Consider the following 14134-nt stretch of genomic DNA (forward strand, 5'->3'; position numbering starts at 1 on the left):
GAGGCCCACGTCAAGTCTAGGCAGAAGCTGCTTTATTCTGGGCTCTGCCTACCAGGCTGGCTGGGGTGCTGGGGTGGGAAGGGGAATCCAAGGAGGTCCCAGGGCCAGCCTAGGCCTCCACGGCCCGGCCGTTGATGACGCGGATGTGGCGGATAATGTCCTGGATGGCTTCAGATGTTGTGCCCTGGCCCCCGATGTCTGGAGTGTGCATCTGTAGGACACAGGCAGGCTTGGCACACGCCAGGCCCCGCCACTCCCCGCTGTACAGGTGGCCTGGGGCTACCCACTGTCTCCCGTGGCGTGCAGGGCTGGGACTGCCACAGGAGGGAAGTGGCACCAGCTAAGGGCCAGAAGGTGGTGCCGGATCCATTATCACCCTCCCCTGGGGACCGCGGTCAGTGCATGAGGTGGGCTACAGGAGGCTGCAGGGGGAGACTGCGTGGGGCAGCAGGGTAGGGTGCAAGGGGAACCTCACATTCTCATTGTCCATGGACGCCAGGACAGCCTTACGGATGGAAGTGGCATAGGAGTGCAGCCTAGAGGACGGGACAGCCAGGCTTCAGTCCCTGGGGCCCGGAGGGCTGGCTAGGGGCTCGCGGGGCACCGGGAGCCACTCACTTGAGGTGGTCAAGCATCATGCAGCTGGCCAGCAAGGTGGCCGTGGGGTTGGCGATGTTCTTATTGGCGATACTCTTGCCGGTGTTCCTCGTAGCCTGGGGAGGCAAGATGAAGGAGAGTGGGTGGAGGGCAGAAGGATGGTGACTCTGCTCCTGTGACGTGTCCAGAAGAGACCACTCCACAGGGACAAAAGCCCATCAGCGGGTGCCAGGGGCTGGGGGAGGGTGTGGGAACAGACAGCTTATGGGGACAGGCTTTCCTCGTGGGGTGGTGAAAACGTTCTGGAATGACATGGTGGTGATGGCAGTACAACCCTGGATATCCAAAAAACTACTAAATCATGCACTTTGAACGGGCGAACCCGATGGGATGAGTGTGCCTCAGTAAGTCTGTGAACTGGAAAAAGGCGGCAGGCTACGGCCCTGCCCCTAGTACTCACCGTTTCAAACACTGCATACACATGGCCATAGTTGGCCCCAGCCACAAGGCCTGGGCCCCCAACCAGTCCTGCGCAGACGTTGTTGACAATGTTGCCATAGAGATTGGGCATTACCATGACATCAAACTGCTGGGGTCGGGACACCAGCTGTGGGACAAAGAGGGGGCTGGCTGAGGGGCAGATTCGGGAGCATGGGTGACAGAAGCCCAGGGCACCCAGGGCAGGGGGGATAGCACTGGGCAGGCTAATACCTGCATGGTGGTGTTGTCCACAATCATGTTCTCGAAGGTGATCTGGGGGTAGCGGGCTGCCACCTCCCTGCAGCACTGGAGGAAAAGCCCATCGCCCAGTTTCCTGGTGAGGGGTTAGGAACAGGACACCAGCTTGGCCATCGCAAGTCAGCCGGAGGGATGGGGCATGCAGAGGCCCCAGGAGGCTGGGGTCTGAATTCTAACCTGTCCCTCACCAGCAAAATGGACAGAATCCCACCCCACCTCCCCTAAGTGTGGGCTCTGGCAATGCCTCGAGGGCAACAGGGCACTCGCCTGGGGTGGCCCCTCGGTGGGTAGCTGGGCTTTTGGACCACAAATCCCTGAGAACAGGCCCAAGCAGGCCACTGCAGCTGCTTCTGGACTACTCTCAGAGGGGTCAGGGGACAGGGGGCATACATGATGTTGGCCTTGTGTACAGCCGTCACTTTCTTGCGCCCGCTCTCCTGCGCCAGCTTGAAGGCATACTCGGCAATGCGCAGGGACTTGGCCTTGGTGATGATCTTCAGGCTCTCCACCACTCCCGCCACGCTCTGAGGAGGGGATGGGGAGAAGAGATCCATGTGCTACTGAAGAGCGGTACTGGCCAAACAAGCTGGTGTGACGGGGCCACAGTGGGAAGCACCCCATCTGCGTATTTCTGACTTCTCCCTCGGGCACAGCCCCTGCCCTCTGAGGGTACGCCTGTCCCTGGTTCCTTAAGCTCTCCCCTTAATCTTGACCCCAAGGGGGCTCATCCCGGGCCGCCCATGCACACCTCATGCTCCAGGCTGCTATACTCGCCCTCTGTGTTCTCCCGGACAATGAGGATGTCTATGTCCTTGTGCCGGGTCACCACACCTGGCAGGCTCTTACAGTGAATGACATTGGCATAGAGGTCCAGGCTGGTGCTGGGAGGGGACAGAGAAAGAGGCTGCTAGGCCTGACAGGTTGCTGACTGGAGCCAGACTCCGCTGGCTCACCCCACATTAGCCCCACCGAGCCCCCAGCCCGCACACCCGGATCTCACCGAAGGATGTTGTTTCGAGATTTGTGTGACGGTGGCAGGTTATGGTTGGTTTCAATGTTGCCTGCAAAACACAACACAGGTTTAGCGGCACTGCCCATCCCCACCCCACCTCAGCAGGGCAGCTGAAGTCTGCCAGGGTCAGGAGAAGACTTGGGGAGCAAAAATGCTTCATGGAACACTAGAATGCAACTTCCAGCCTAAGCCCCACAAGGCTACGTGCTCAGGGATCTCGAAGGGTGCCTGGTGGAGCAGGTGCTCCATGAATAACCACTGAGCGGTGGAATGAACAAGTCAATAAATGAATAAAGGCTGGCAACTGGCCAGGCGGCCATGCCATTCCCTGCCCAGGCTCTGGAGCCACAGAAAGTGACGACTCTTTATTAAACAGGGTGGCCGGCCAGGCTGGAGCTAGCAAGGTGGCCTTGGCGGTGTTACTGCCAGGACCCCGCATCAAGGCACCACACTCAGGGGCAGGCAGGGGCTGCCTGGAGAAGGCCACAGATTGGCCGGGCCCTGCCCTACGACCCAGGGCACCTGGAGTAAGGGAAGCAGAGGCTGGTGGCCACTGGAGACAGCAGTCAGAGGGTGCCAAACAGAGGCCGCCTGCTGGTGAGCGCCACCCCGCCCAGATCGCTCCACTCTGAGTGCAGGGGTCCCCTGTGGCTGGCACAAAGGCCCCTCCACTTGACTGCCAGAGCCTGGGGCTCCTCCTGGGTTCATTTTTGCTCACACGCTCCTCACACAGTGCAGGTAATGGGCTGAGTGTGCAAAATGAGCGATGGAAGCAGTTTAGGAACCTCAAGCGAAGCCCTGAGAATCCCTGCCTGGGCTGTGCCATCCACCCCCAGGCTGGCTGCACCCGAAGCGCCAGGCAGAGGGTCAGAACTACATCTCTGTGATACCTGGTTTGTGAAGAAAGATGCTGAGGGTCAAAGCTGACCCCAGCAGAGATGACTGTCTCAAGAGGGAAGGAGGAGTGGGAGGGAGCCTGTCACTGGACAGGCGCACACACAGCTGCTCCCACTAGAATCCCAGCATCATAGCGCAAACAGGCCCGAGGAGGCGTCCACCCAGTCTCCAAGCACAAGGGTCCTCTCTAGTCAGACAAGCCCTGAAATCAGAGCCATGGGACCTCACAAGAGTCAGCTCAGAGGGAGGTAAAAGAAATCATGCGGGCCGGGCATGGTGGCTCACGCCTGTAACCCCAGCACTTTGGGAGGCTGAGGCGGGCGGATCACGAGGTCAGGAGTTCGAGACCAGCCTGGCCAATGTGGTGAAACCCTGTCTCTACTGAAAATACAAAAATCAGCTGGGCGTGGTGGCACACGCCTGTAATCTCAGCTACTCGGGAGGCTGAGGCAGAAGAATTGCTTGAAACTGGAAGGCACAGGCTGCACTGAGCCGAGATCGCACCACTGCACTACATCCTGGGCGACAGAGCGAGACTCCATCTCAGAAAGAAAGCAAGAAAGAAAACAAGTAAGCGGCTGGGCGCAGTGGCTCATGCCTGTAATCCTAGCACTTTGGGAGGCTGAGGCAGGTGGATCACAAGGTCAGGAGATCGAGACCATCCTGGCTAACACGGTGAACCCCTGTCTCTACTGAAAACACACAAAAAATTAGCCGGGTGTGGTGGCGGGCACCTGTAGTCCCAGCCACTAGGGAGGCTGAGGCAGGAGAATGGTGCCAACCCAGGAGGTGGAGCTTACAGTGAGCCGAGATCGCGCCACTGCACTCCAGCCTGGGAGACAGAGCAAGACTCCGTCTCAAAAAAAAAAAAAAAGAAAAGAAAAGAAAACGAAGGAAGGGAGGGAGGGAGGGAGGGAGGAAGGAAGGAAGGAATCACACCTAGGGCCCCATCCTGGCCCCTGGCCCTGGAGCTCACCCTTCAGGGCCACACGGTTCCGGCGGATGGCCATGATGGCATTGCGAATGTCCTCTTCATCAGCGTTGGAACTCACGTGCACCTCTTCAAAGTCCACTGGTACACATGCGTGCCTGAGGCAGAGCAGGGTCAGGGAGGCTGGCCCAGGCCCTCCCCGCACCTCCTCCAGGAAGCCTGCCCAGGCTACCACTCTCCTGTTGCTACCTGCCCTGACCTGGCTCTAACTGAGAAGGGACTGGGCCCACTTTCACCAACTGATGGGGACATGCTTGAACTCCACAATGCACACTGTGGCAGGACTGGTGCCACCTTCCCTAAGCCCAGGCCAGCCTGGCGGCATCACAGGCCATGCAACGCAAGGCCTGGGCTTACAGGTAGTCCTGCCATGGCCTCACCGAGTGCTTCTGGGCGCAATGCCCCTCTTGGCACAAAGTCCTCAGGGCCCCCTGAGGACAAGGCGGGGACCCAGGAGCTCCATACCTGAAGACGGACTTGACATGCAGCATGAGCTCCGGCCCAATGCCATCCCCTGGGATCATGGTCACTGTGTGCCGCCCGCCATACTTAGCCGACGGAGGCTGTGGGAGGCAGAGGGTGAAGGTGGGCCTTCCGGGATCCCACATGCCTCCAGCTCGGCCCCCATGGGCTCCAGCCAGTTCCCTTCTTCCTACTGGCGCTGACCCCACAGGCCACCCCGTCACAAGGTGCCAACTTGGGGCAGCCCCGTCCCCGACAGGGCTGCTCATCCAGGGCTTCTGGGTCAGCAGCAGCCCACCCCCACCTGGAATTTAGTCAACCCCAAAGCAACTAAGAGCCCCCTATACCTAACAGGCAAAGAAGAATACTCACAATTGTTTGTTGCTAGAAAGGAGGAGAAAGGAAGAAGACATAATCAGCCAAGGTTCCAAGAGCAAAGCTGTGACCAGGAAAATGGGGCCTTTTCCCGGGGGGATGCTGGCCAGTACAACTCCCAGAAGAGGGGTGGGTAACCCGTGGAGACCGCATCTCAGAGGAAAGGACGCAGGCCGTGCGCACACGCGTACAACTGCGGCCACATGGAGACAGACACATGCATGGGCACGGGCAGGTACTTACTGAAGAGATGCTCCTTGAGGGGACCTCGTGGGCGCCTAGAACCTGGCAGAGAGACCAAACGCCAGAGGTTGGTTTGATGTCCAGCCCAGAAAGCCAAGTTAGAAGGAAAAACGGACCGTCCCCACTGTGCCCTGGCAGGTCCCCTGTCTGTGCGGCATGGCCCACTGCCAGGGGCACAACAGACAATTAGCTCCGAAGCCTCTGTCCCCAGGGCCGACCCGCTGGAGCACCCGGAAAGCAGAAGGCACTCCAGCCTCCTGCCTCCTTCGGCTCTTCAGCAAATTTCTTTTTTTTTTCTTTTTTTTTTTTGAGACGGAGTCTCGCTGTGTCGCCCAGGCTGGAGTGCAGTGGCGTAATCTCGGCTCACTGCAAGCTCCGCCTCCCGGCTTCATGCCATTCTCCTGCCTCAGCCTCCCGAGTAGCTGGGACTACAGGCGCCCGCCACCGCACCCGGCTAATTTTTTCTATTTTTAGTAGAGACAGGGTTTCACCATGGTCTCGATCTCCTGACCTTGTGATCCGCCCGCCTCGGCCTCCCAAAGTGCTGGGATTACAGGCGTGAGCCACCGCGCCTGGCAGGAAAATTTCTTAAAAGGCGTGTCCCTGCCCTCCCTCCTCTTTTTTGCTTCTGATTATTTTCTTGGCCAGTTATTCCTGCTCAGCGATGTTTGTAACATGCGAAAAAGGCAAACTAACCCTGGTACAGCAGAGAAATCATTACAAAAAAGCACAGATCCATGACAACAGTCATGTTATCACTTCGCTGAGCACTTTTCCTTATTACAAAAGCAGCATGTGGTTGCTACAGAAAACGCAGAATAGGGAGATAAGAAGGTAGTACCCAGCCTCCAGCCTCCCTGAGACAAGTACTGTTGGCCCCCTGGGAAATGGCCCTTCGGCGTTAGAAATTGAAAACAAATGTGTAGGGACATCCAGCCATTTCCGGAAAGTTGATAACAGAAACCCAACTCTAGGAAGGCCTTCAGAAAAGACGGCTGGATGCCAAATGTCCCCAACGCCCTGCCTGGAAATGCCGAACAGCTTCAGAGCCAAAGCTGCCTAAACCAAATGTGCCAGGTGCCAAGTGACCTGCTGTCCTGGAAGAAGCCCCACCTAGGAACACACCTGAGATGGTGGCAGAGCCAAGGTCTTCCCTGCCACTTGGGGATGTCCTGCCACTTGACCACCAGACAGGAGCAAACTGTTCCAGCCAATGGCAGAAGCATCACAGCCATTGGCCAAAGAGCCATGCCTTCCTGCTAGAAGTCCAGAAGGCTCGGGTGGAGTCTGACCTCTCCCTGTCTGTGTGTATCTGACCGGCATTCGCAAGGGGCCCACTTGCCCAAGCGCTGGCAGTGCAGATGTACCACTCATCAGTCCAAGCCAGGGGCTAGCAGAGTGTGACCACAAGGACCAGAGCCCTGAGTGGAGCTCAGCTGATCTGTGTGGCACCTGGATCTGCAACCACAGGCACAGTCGGGACTTTTCTGTCTTCTCTCTAGCGCTTGTCAGCATCTGAAATCATCTTATTTGGGGGCTCTTGTAAGCACGCAGAAGGTGGCTTCGATGGATCTTCCTCCAGGGAGCTCTCCCTGATGCCCTAAGGCTACTGAGCTGGGATCCTAAGGCCCTACTTACCCCCCTCCCTAGGTTGTCACTGCATTGCTCCCTCCTCAACCCCTGAGCCCGAGAGGAGGGGCCAAGTCAGTCTGGTCCAATACTGTCACCCTAGGACCCAGCACAGTACCTGGCCCAGAGCTAGGACATAAGGAACATTTCCTGAGTGAACAAGCACATCAGAAAATGAGGAAAGAACTGGAGACTAGGGAGGCCTCGGTCCAAATCCACCATCCACTCCTCTCGAGATGGCTTCACGGCCTCATTTGAAATTCACAGAATGGAGGTACCTACTTTCCGTGACTGCTGGAAAAATTAGGCGAGAGGAGGTGTGTGAGTTGCTCACAGTAGCTAGTGCTACATAGCACACCTGCCCCTTTACCCCACTGGCACCTCAGGTCAGAGTTCAAGGCTGGTGTCCCTGGGGGGTCACAGGTGGACCCCTGCAGCTCCCAGCAGTAGTTCCTCCTGGGCTTCAGCTGTGGCAGCGAGCCAATCTCCTGAGGGCATGGACCTCCCTCACAGATGGCAACATCACCACCAGGGCTGAACCTCTCCGCCACCCGGTCCCTGTGCCAGGTGTTCCTTTGGACTTTGGCAAAAGACCCAGAGAGCACTCCAGATGGACTTCCCTGACCGTACTGTACAGATGCAGGCACCTTCCTTCAGGAGGTCGCAAAGGCTCTGCCTTGTGCCCCAACTTCCCTGTGAAGCCACCAATCAAAGGAGCCAGGTGTGAGGCAGGATGCAATATGCACACGCCTCCCGCTCTCCCATCACCCTTTCATAGTTCCACAGAAAGAAAGAACATCCACACCCCACATCTTATGCCTGCTGAGGCTTCTCTCTTTGACACATTTCTGTCGGACCATGTGCCAATGGTGGCTGTATGTTCTCCCATGGCGTCCAAATCAGTGGGATCCAAGACCTGGGATTCCTCTGTAAGGGTTCCCATACCCAGGACAATCAATCTCAGGGCAAGGCACTGCCCAGCTACCCACCGTTCACTGTCCCCTACTCCCACCCCAACGCACACACAAGCACACACACAGGGGAGGTCAAGGAGGAGGCACATGTCTTCACCGAGAGCCTACAGGAGCCCAGCTGCTAGAGCCATCAGAGCCTCTGGAAAGCCACTATATGCTGCCGTCCTTTCAGCAGCAAGGTAGGAGAAGTCGGCATTGTCAAGAGAATTTCATTAGGCACAAGCATCTCCCCCAGAGGCCAGAAAGAGAAAACAGCAAGTAGAGGTGTCCCTGGTGAGTGGCAACAAAGTCACGGAGTTCTGGAAGGTCAGAGTTGACAGGATCCTTTGAAAACATGAAGTCTCCCCTCTGGGTTCCAAAGGGGAAACTGTAACCCAGAGAGAGGAGAAACTGGCCTAAGGCCACGCACTGGGTCAGTGGGGGAGCATGGCCTAGAGGCCAAACCTCTTACCCATCAGGGCCAGGTGCTGGCTCACAGCTGCTTCAGATGGTTTCCAGCCCACCTAGGACCTAAATTAACCTCTTCTTAAACAAGCGTAAGGAAAAAAGACTCAGACCTGAATACGCAAGACCGCAGACCAAGAAAAGCAGAAGCAAAACCCCCGCAGCCTGAGAAACCCTAGCTCCTTCCCATTCCAGGCGCCTCGGGGGGAAGGCATCTGGGGCTCTAAGACTGTGGGAGGATGGGGTATGACTGGCAAAGTCCGGTTCTTTGCCACCGGGACAAGTGACAAAGCGGTCAACGAGACGGGAACCCATGGAGAAATTTGAGTCCCGGAACCGGATTCCCGAAGCGGTTTGAGAAAGGCGGGCCGGGATACGTGAGTGACTGCGTCAAAGGGCTCTTTCAAGGACAGTAAGGAGGTGACAGCCGCCGTGGCCCACTCTCCCGGCCCGTCCGGAACCCCCCCCCCGCCACCCGATGCAGACGCCCTGGGGGAGCCGGCCCAGGGCCAACTTCGGCCAATCCCCTCAGTGACAGCGGAGGCGGCCAATCAACCCCGGCGCGCAGCCCTCTCCTAGCCAATCGGACTCCAGACTGCTTCGGGAGCGGCTACCCCACCGCTCCCCTGCGAGCGCTGCCGCGGCCCCGTGGCCCTTTCCCTGCTCACCTCCCAGGGACGGCAGAGAAGGGCTGGCCTGAGCACTGCCTTCGCAGCGCCGCCGGCGACCGTCGCTACCTTCAGCGCCATGACGGAAAGTGAGAGCCTCCGCACGTCCCGTCACGCAGACACCGCTCTCGCGAGAGTTCGACGGGGTGCGAAGTTTCGGGGACCGGCGCGGGCCCGGTACTGCGCACGCGCGCGGTCTCACCGATTCCCACGCCCCCTTCCGGCGCCTAGAGCGCCGCTGCCGCCATGTTGATGGGGGATCGCGACCAGCTGGGCCCCTGTCTCGGGGAGGGGCCACGTCAGTGCTGCCAGAGACGTCACAATGCCGGCCCGGCCCTTCGGTGCACGATTGGCTGCCGCTGTCACTTACGCGTCGCTCTTCCTCGTTTGCCCCTCGTGTTCATGGGAGCTCGTTTTCTTTTCCTCTAGGCAGAGAAGAGGCGATGGCGGCGATGGCATATCTCGGCGCCCTGGCGCTGCTCCTGCAGTCCAGCCTCTCCCGCTGCTCAGGTAGCGGCCCAGTCGGGGCTTCTTTCTGGCGAGCCTCTGACCCACCCCACGTGGTGTTGAGGGGAGGAGGGATGCGGGGGTCTGGCTTTTCGGGGTCCGTCGCTGAGAGCCGGGCCTTCCTCCGAGAGGCAGGCGGCCTTGGGACGCGGGGACCAAAGCACCTCGGGCACGTTTACCGGCAGCCAGGCTTTTCCTTGTCTGCCCATACGAAGAGGAGTCCCGGAGTCTCCACCGTGCGCCCGGCCCCCAGCTCCAGCACGGAACGTGACACATGTCCCCGCTCCCGCTCCCTGCGGGGTCGGACCAGAACGAAGCTCTGTAGTGCTGAGCGATCGCGGTCAAAAACGGGGCTGGAGGAGCCACATAAGCTAGGAAGGGACCTCAGTGAGGAGAGGGAGCAAGAACGGGGCGAGTTAGATGGGGAGCCAGAGGTGCGCAGGACCTTGAGTGCCAGGCCGAAGACTGGCCTTTCCGGAGGGCCCTGCCTTACCCTTACCAGAGTTTTCGGCAGAGCCTACCAGGGGTCCCGTCGATTTGCGTTCATGAGGGTCTGAGGCTCCAGAGTGTGTTTAGGAGGTGGCTGCAGCAGCCAGTCCCGGGCCCGGGGGCCAGGACTGGACAGGGGTGGCTTTCTGCACATTCCCTTTTCTGCCGTCCTTCAGGCCAGTAGCCTTGCTGCCTGCAACGTTTTGCCAGCTTAACTGGCCTCCCTGCCCGCACCCTCTTGTCTGCCCCTCAGGAATTCCCTGAGTTATAGCCAGGGACTTATCCAGAGGACAAGCCTGGCCATAAAACCCTTTCGGGGGCTCCCCTGCGCCACAGGAAGCAGGCCCAACTTAGGCAGGACACAGAAAGGCTGGTAGGATCTGGCCCCTGAGAGCGGCCTCCATGCTCTTCCTACGGATCTGCCTCCTCTGGTCCGGACCCAGAGCCTTCTCTGACGTCCTCTGCTGAAGCCGTCATTCTGCCGGAGCATCACATTTGGACAGCTGGTGACTGAGAACGTTCCCATTTTGGGGAGCCTTTGTTTCACACCCTCTGATGTAGGCGGCAGCCTGTCTTTCCTGTGGGCCTCTGTGGTTATGGAGAAGGCTAAGGCAGAGTCCTTTCTCTCACAGCTAACAAGTTGTGCTTCTGGAAGCAGAGCCTCTCCTGATGACTTCCTCAGGAAACGCTGGGGCAGTGCATTGCCTGCCTGCAGCCCTACCCCTGATGTCTCTGCTGAGGATGCCTTCAGTAACTCGTCCAGGCCGTTTGTGGTTCTGAATGGAGGCTGGCCTGGCCCCCTGGCCTCCGTGTCATAGGTCCAAGCGTTGGCATGTATTGTCCAGTGAATCCAGCGCCCACCTGTCCCCAGCACACGCGTTCGCTCTTCCTGCACACCTCCAGAAAGCTGGCCTTGCCCCCTCCAGTCTGCTTTCACAGCCATCCCACCTACCTTGCCACTGCATTTGTGACTGAGCACTTGGATCTGTCTGGATCCCACCTGGAAGGGACAGGAGGATCCCGTGCGTCCTCAGCTGATCCGTGCTGTGAGGCAGGGCCCGGCCATCCTGCCCTCAGACTGGGATACTCGAGCTGGCCTTACCCAAGCATCTCTCCCTCTTCCCTGCAGCTGAGGCCTGCCTGGAGCCCCAGATCACCCCTTCCTACTACACCACTTCTGACGCTGTCATTTCCACCGAGACTGTCTTTATTGTGGAGATCTCCCTGACATGCAAGAACAGGGTCCAGGTGAGACAGTGGGGTTTCAGACAGGAGGGCGGGTGGGGGTGCTCCTCACTGCCAGTTGATGGGGGACCCGTGTCAACAGAGATTCCAACTCTTGGGGTGCTGGAGAGATCAGGGCACGGCGATGCCAGATCCTAGCCAGTGTTGACAGGTCACCTTCCTCACCTGCTTTGTGTGCTGTGCCTACACGAGGTAACACTGGGCTCACAACCTGTGTCCCGAATGAGTATCTGAACCGGGAGAAAGGGCAGCCCACCCTCGTTGCCATTGGCCAGTTTGTCTGTGTGGGTGTTTTGTCTTTGTTTTTGTTTTTTGTTTGTTTTGAGACAGGGTCTCACTCTGTTGCCCCAGCTGGAGTGCATTGGCACGATCTTGGCTCATTGCAGCCTCCGCCTCCCGGGTTCAAGAGATTCTCCCCTCAGTCTCCCGAGTAGCTGGGATGACAGGCGCTTACCACCATGCCCAGCTAAGTTTTGTATTTTTTGGTAGAGACAGGATTTCGGGTGTTTTAACTTCAAGATTGAGGAGCCTTGGCCTTGGCCCCTGACCTACGTTCCCAAAAGTCCAAAGAAGGAAATGGGGCCTTTTTTTTGGGTATGGCTCTCTTAGGGTAAAGCACCCCTTGGGCAGCCCACTGGGCATCCCGGACCCCAGCACCTCCCTTGTAGACTCAGGAAAATCACTCGGCCCTTTTGATCATCCCGCCCCTGCTCACAGTCAACAGGGTTCTTATGCGTCCAGTTAGGTCCGACCATGGGGATCTAGCCCTGTGCCTCCGTAGGGAAGACCGATGCAGAGGGCCAGTCACAGGATTGGTGAGTGTTACCTGGAACCTCCTGCCAGGGACACTGCAGCCCCCAACTGGGCCTAGCCTACCCATCTGCAGGCCGTGTGAGCAGCACACAGGGTTCCTCTGCCCACACCCAGAGAAGGCAGAAGGTGACCCTGCCTTTGTCTCCTCACCCAGAACATGGCTCTCTATGCTGACGTCGGTGGAAAACAATTCCCTGTCACCCGAGGCCAGGACGTGGGGCGTTATCAGGTGAGGGGCCAAGGGTTCCCTTGCTAGGGGGCTTCCTGCTCCCGGGTGTGACCTGAAGCCCCAGGGGTGGCCAGTCAACCAGGGCCAGGGGCTGTGGGCTCTGGCTGCTGGAGTGCTGCGGTGTGGGCACTGGTGGGCAGGGTGGCCCTTCCATGTCCACTCTGCCCACACCCTGCTCAACACACCCAACCCAGGTGTCCTGGAGCCTGGACCACAAGAGCGCCCACGCAGGCACCTATGAAGTCAGATTCTTCGACGAGGAGTCCTACAGCCTCCTCAGGAAGGTGAGGGCTCCCGCAGCCCACTGGGCTCCCCTGTCCCTGGGGAGCAGGATGGGCCGGGTTGGGAGGCGCTGGCAGTGAGTCCTGAGCTGGGTGGCCTTTCTGTAATCCTGTCCCCTTCTACTGAGAAGGGTCTCTCGTCCATTTCTCTCCTTTCCTTTTCTGGGGCTCTGGCCAGCGTTCCTATCTCTTTCCCCTCCCCTTCCCACCCCCGCACGCTGGGCACTCCTGACCCTGACACCTCCCTTGCAGGCTCAGAGGAATAACGAGGACATTTCCATCATCCCGCCGCTGTTCACAGTCAGCGTGGACCATCGGGTGAGCGGCCTGGTCCGTCCTCCTTTTTGGGGTGGTTGGGCTGAGTGAAGGTTCTCATCCTCTCCACAGCCCCAGCTCCGCTGCTGGGCCGTGATTGGCCAGCGTGTCATGGTTCCCCTGGTGGAGGGTGACCAGCACTGGCTGGTCTGCTTGCCTATACCCACCTGAGCTGGCTTGTGATCTCCTTTCTTTCAGGGCACTTGGAACGGGCCCTGGGTGTCCACTGAGGTGCTGGCTGCGGCGATTGGTCTTGTGATCTACTACCTGGCCTTCAGCGCAAAGAGCCACATCCAGGCCTGAGGGTGGCACCCCAGCCCTGCCCTTGCTTCCTTCAAATAAACATCACAGGACCTGAGGCTGTTGGCTTGCGTTATTGTGCCTTCCCCTGACCGGGAGAGCTGGGGGCCCAGCGTCCCCTTGTCTGCCTGGCCAGCAGAGGCACCAGGCGGGAAAGGGGCAGGCTTTGGTCCAGAACTCCCTTTCCTCCTCCCAGTGAAGCCCTCTGGTCCCCACAGAACCCTGTGTCCACCTTCCAATGTCTCTCTCCTGGTTCTGGTGAGGGCAGTGGGCTTGGCCACCTCATCCCCAGGTGGCCCCACAGGCTCCATGGGGAGACAGCCAGCCTGGTCTCCATCACGGCTCCTGTGTTGGAAGCCCCGGGCCCAATCTGCACGCAGAGGGGTTTCCCTGCACTGCTCTCAGGCACAGCAAGTTCCCCCACCCTGCCCATGTGGTGTGCAACTGTCTGGGCTCAGCCCCTCCACACTCCACACCCTGACCACACCACCTTGCTTCCAGTGTGCTGTGCCTTCATGGGATATTGGGAAAATACACACCCATGGCCAGGTGTGGTGGCACATACCTGTAATCCCCACACTTTGTGAGGCCGAAGTGGGAGGATCACCTGATGTCAGGAGTCTGAGACCAACCTGGGCAACATGGCGAGACCCTGTCTCTACAGAAAAATTAGCTGCATGTGGTGGCATGTGCCTGTAGTGCCAGCTACTCGACCTGGAGAGGTCAAGGATGCAGTAAGCCATGATCGCACCACTGTGCTCCAGCCCAGATGACAGAATGAGACCTTGTCTCAACAAAACAACAAAAAACCCCACCTGTGAGGGGCACATCAACTTCCTCCTAGAGACCCCTCTCCCAAGAGCACCCGTGCCCTCAGGATACCAGGCAGGCGTCCCGGCCTGACACCACACTTGCAGTTCATCCT

At 58.8% G+C, this 14134-nt stretch overlaps 2 protein-coding genes across 7 annotated transcripts; one reads left to right on the forward strand and one right to left on the reverse strand.

The window, feature by feature from the left end:
* Positions 1 to 15: 15 nt before the first annotated feature.
* On the reverse strand, positions 16 to 9121 carry IDH3G (isocitrate dehydrogenase (NAD(+)) 3 non-catalytic subunit gamma). Of its 4 annotated transcripts, XM_015128520.3 has the most exons (13): positions 9031 to 9121; positions 5316 to 5357; positions 5070 to 5081; positions 4701 to 4798; positions 4221 to 4333; positions 2336 to 2396; positions 2084 to 2216; positions 1726 to 1859; positions 1309 to 1411; positions 1058 to 1204; positions 619 to 713; positions 476 to 536; positions 16 to 211 (listed from the first exon to the last, which is right to left on the reverse strand). In XM_015128520.3, the coding sequence occupies exons 1-13, from the start codon at positions 9109 to 9111 to the stop codon at positions 110 to 112; spliced, it is 1182 nt and encodes a 393-aa protein (XP_014984006.1). In that variant the 5' UTR covers positions 9112 to 9121; the 3' UTR covers positions 16 to 109. The 4 variants fall into 4 exon arrangements, with proteins under 4 accessions (XP_014984006.1, XP_077844978.1, XP_077844979.1 ...); XM_077988852.1 differs by lacking the exon at positions 5070 to 5081; XM_077988853.1 differs by lacking the exon at positions 5070 to 5081 and having other exon boundaries at positions 5312 to 5357.
* On the forward strand, positions 8950 to 13267 carry SSR4 (signal sequence receptor subunit 4). 3 transcript variants are annotated; one of them, XM_077988868.1, is made up of 7 exons: positions 8950 to 9119; positions 9460 to 9540; positions 11156 to 11274; positions 12239 to 12313; positions 12508 to 12597; positions 12847 to 12912; positions 13108 to 13267. In XM_077988868.1, exons 1-7 carry the CDS (start codon positions 9110 to 9112, stop codon positions 13210 to 13212), a joined length of 546 nt encoding a protein of 181 aa, XP_077844994.1. In that variant the 5' UTR covers positions 8950 to 9109; the 3' UTR covers positions 13213 to 13267. The 3 variants fall into 3 exon arrangements, with proteins under 3 accessions (XP_077844994.1, XP_014984009.3, XP_077844993.1); XM_015128523.3 differs by having other exon boundaries at positions 9017 to 9176; XM_077988867.1 differs by lacking the exon at positions 8950 to 9119 and adding an exon at positions 9233 to 9371.
* The last annotated feature ends 867 nt before the right edge of the window (positions 13268 to 14134 follow it).

Source organism: Macaca mulatta, chromosome X, assembly GCF_049350105.2.
Source record: "Macaca mulatta isolate MMU2019108-1 chromosome X, T2T-MMU8v2.0, whole genome shotgun sequence".
Taxonomy (NCBI): domain Eukaryota; kingdom Metazoa; phylum Chordata; class Mammalia; order Primates; family Cercopithecidae; genus Macaca; species Macaca mulatta.

Coding starts and splice junctions, on each gene's coding strand:
- SSR4 (XM_015128523.3), top strand. CDS start 9,110: ATGACGGAAAGTGAGAGCCTCCGCACGTCCCGTCACGCAGACACCGCT. Junction 9,177..9,459: donor TCTCGCGAGAGTTCGACGGG/GTGCGAAGTTTC, acceptor CTTTTCCTCTAG/GCAGAGAAGAGGCGATGGCG. Junction 12,598..12,846: donor CCTACAGCCTCCTCAGGAAG/GTGAGGGCTCCC, acceptor CCTCCCTTGCAG/GCTCAGAGGAATAACGAGGA.
- IDH3G (XM_015128520.3), bottom strand. CDS start 9,111: ATGGCGCTGAAGGTAGCGACGGTCGCCGGCGGCGCTGCGAAGGCAGTG. Junction 2,397..4,220: donor GAACCGTGTGGCCCTGAAGG/GTGAGCTCCAGG, acceptor TGTGTTTTGCAG/GCAACATTGAAACCAACCAT. Junction 1,205..1,308: donor TGGACAACACCACCATGCAG/GTATTAGCCTGC, acceptor TTTGTCCCACAG/CTGGTGTCCCGACCCCAGCA.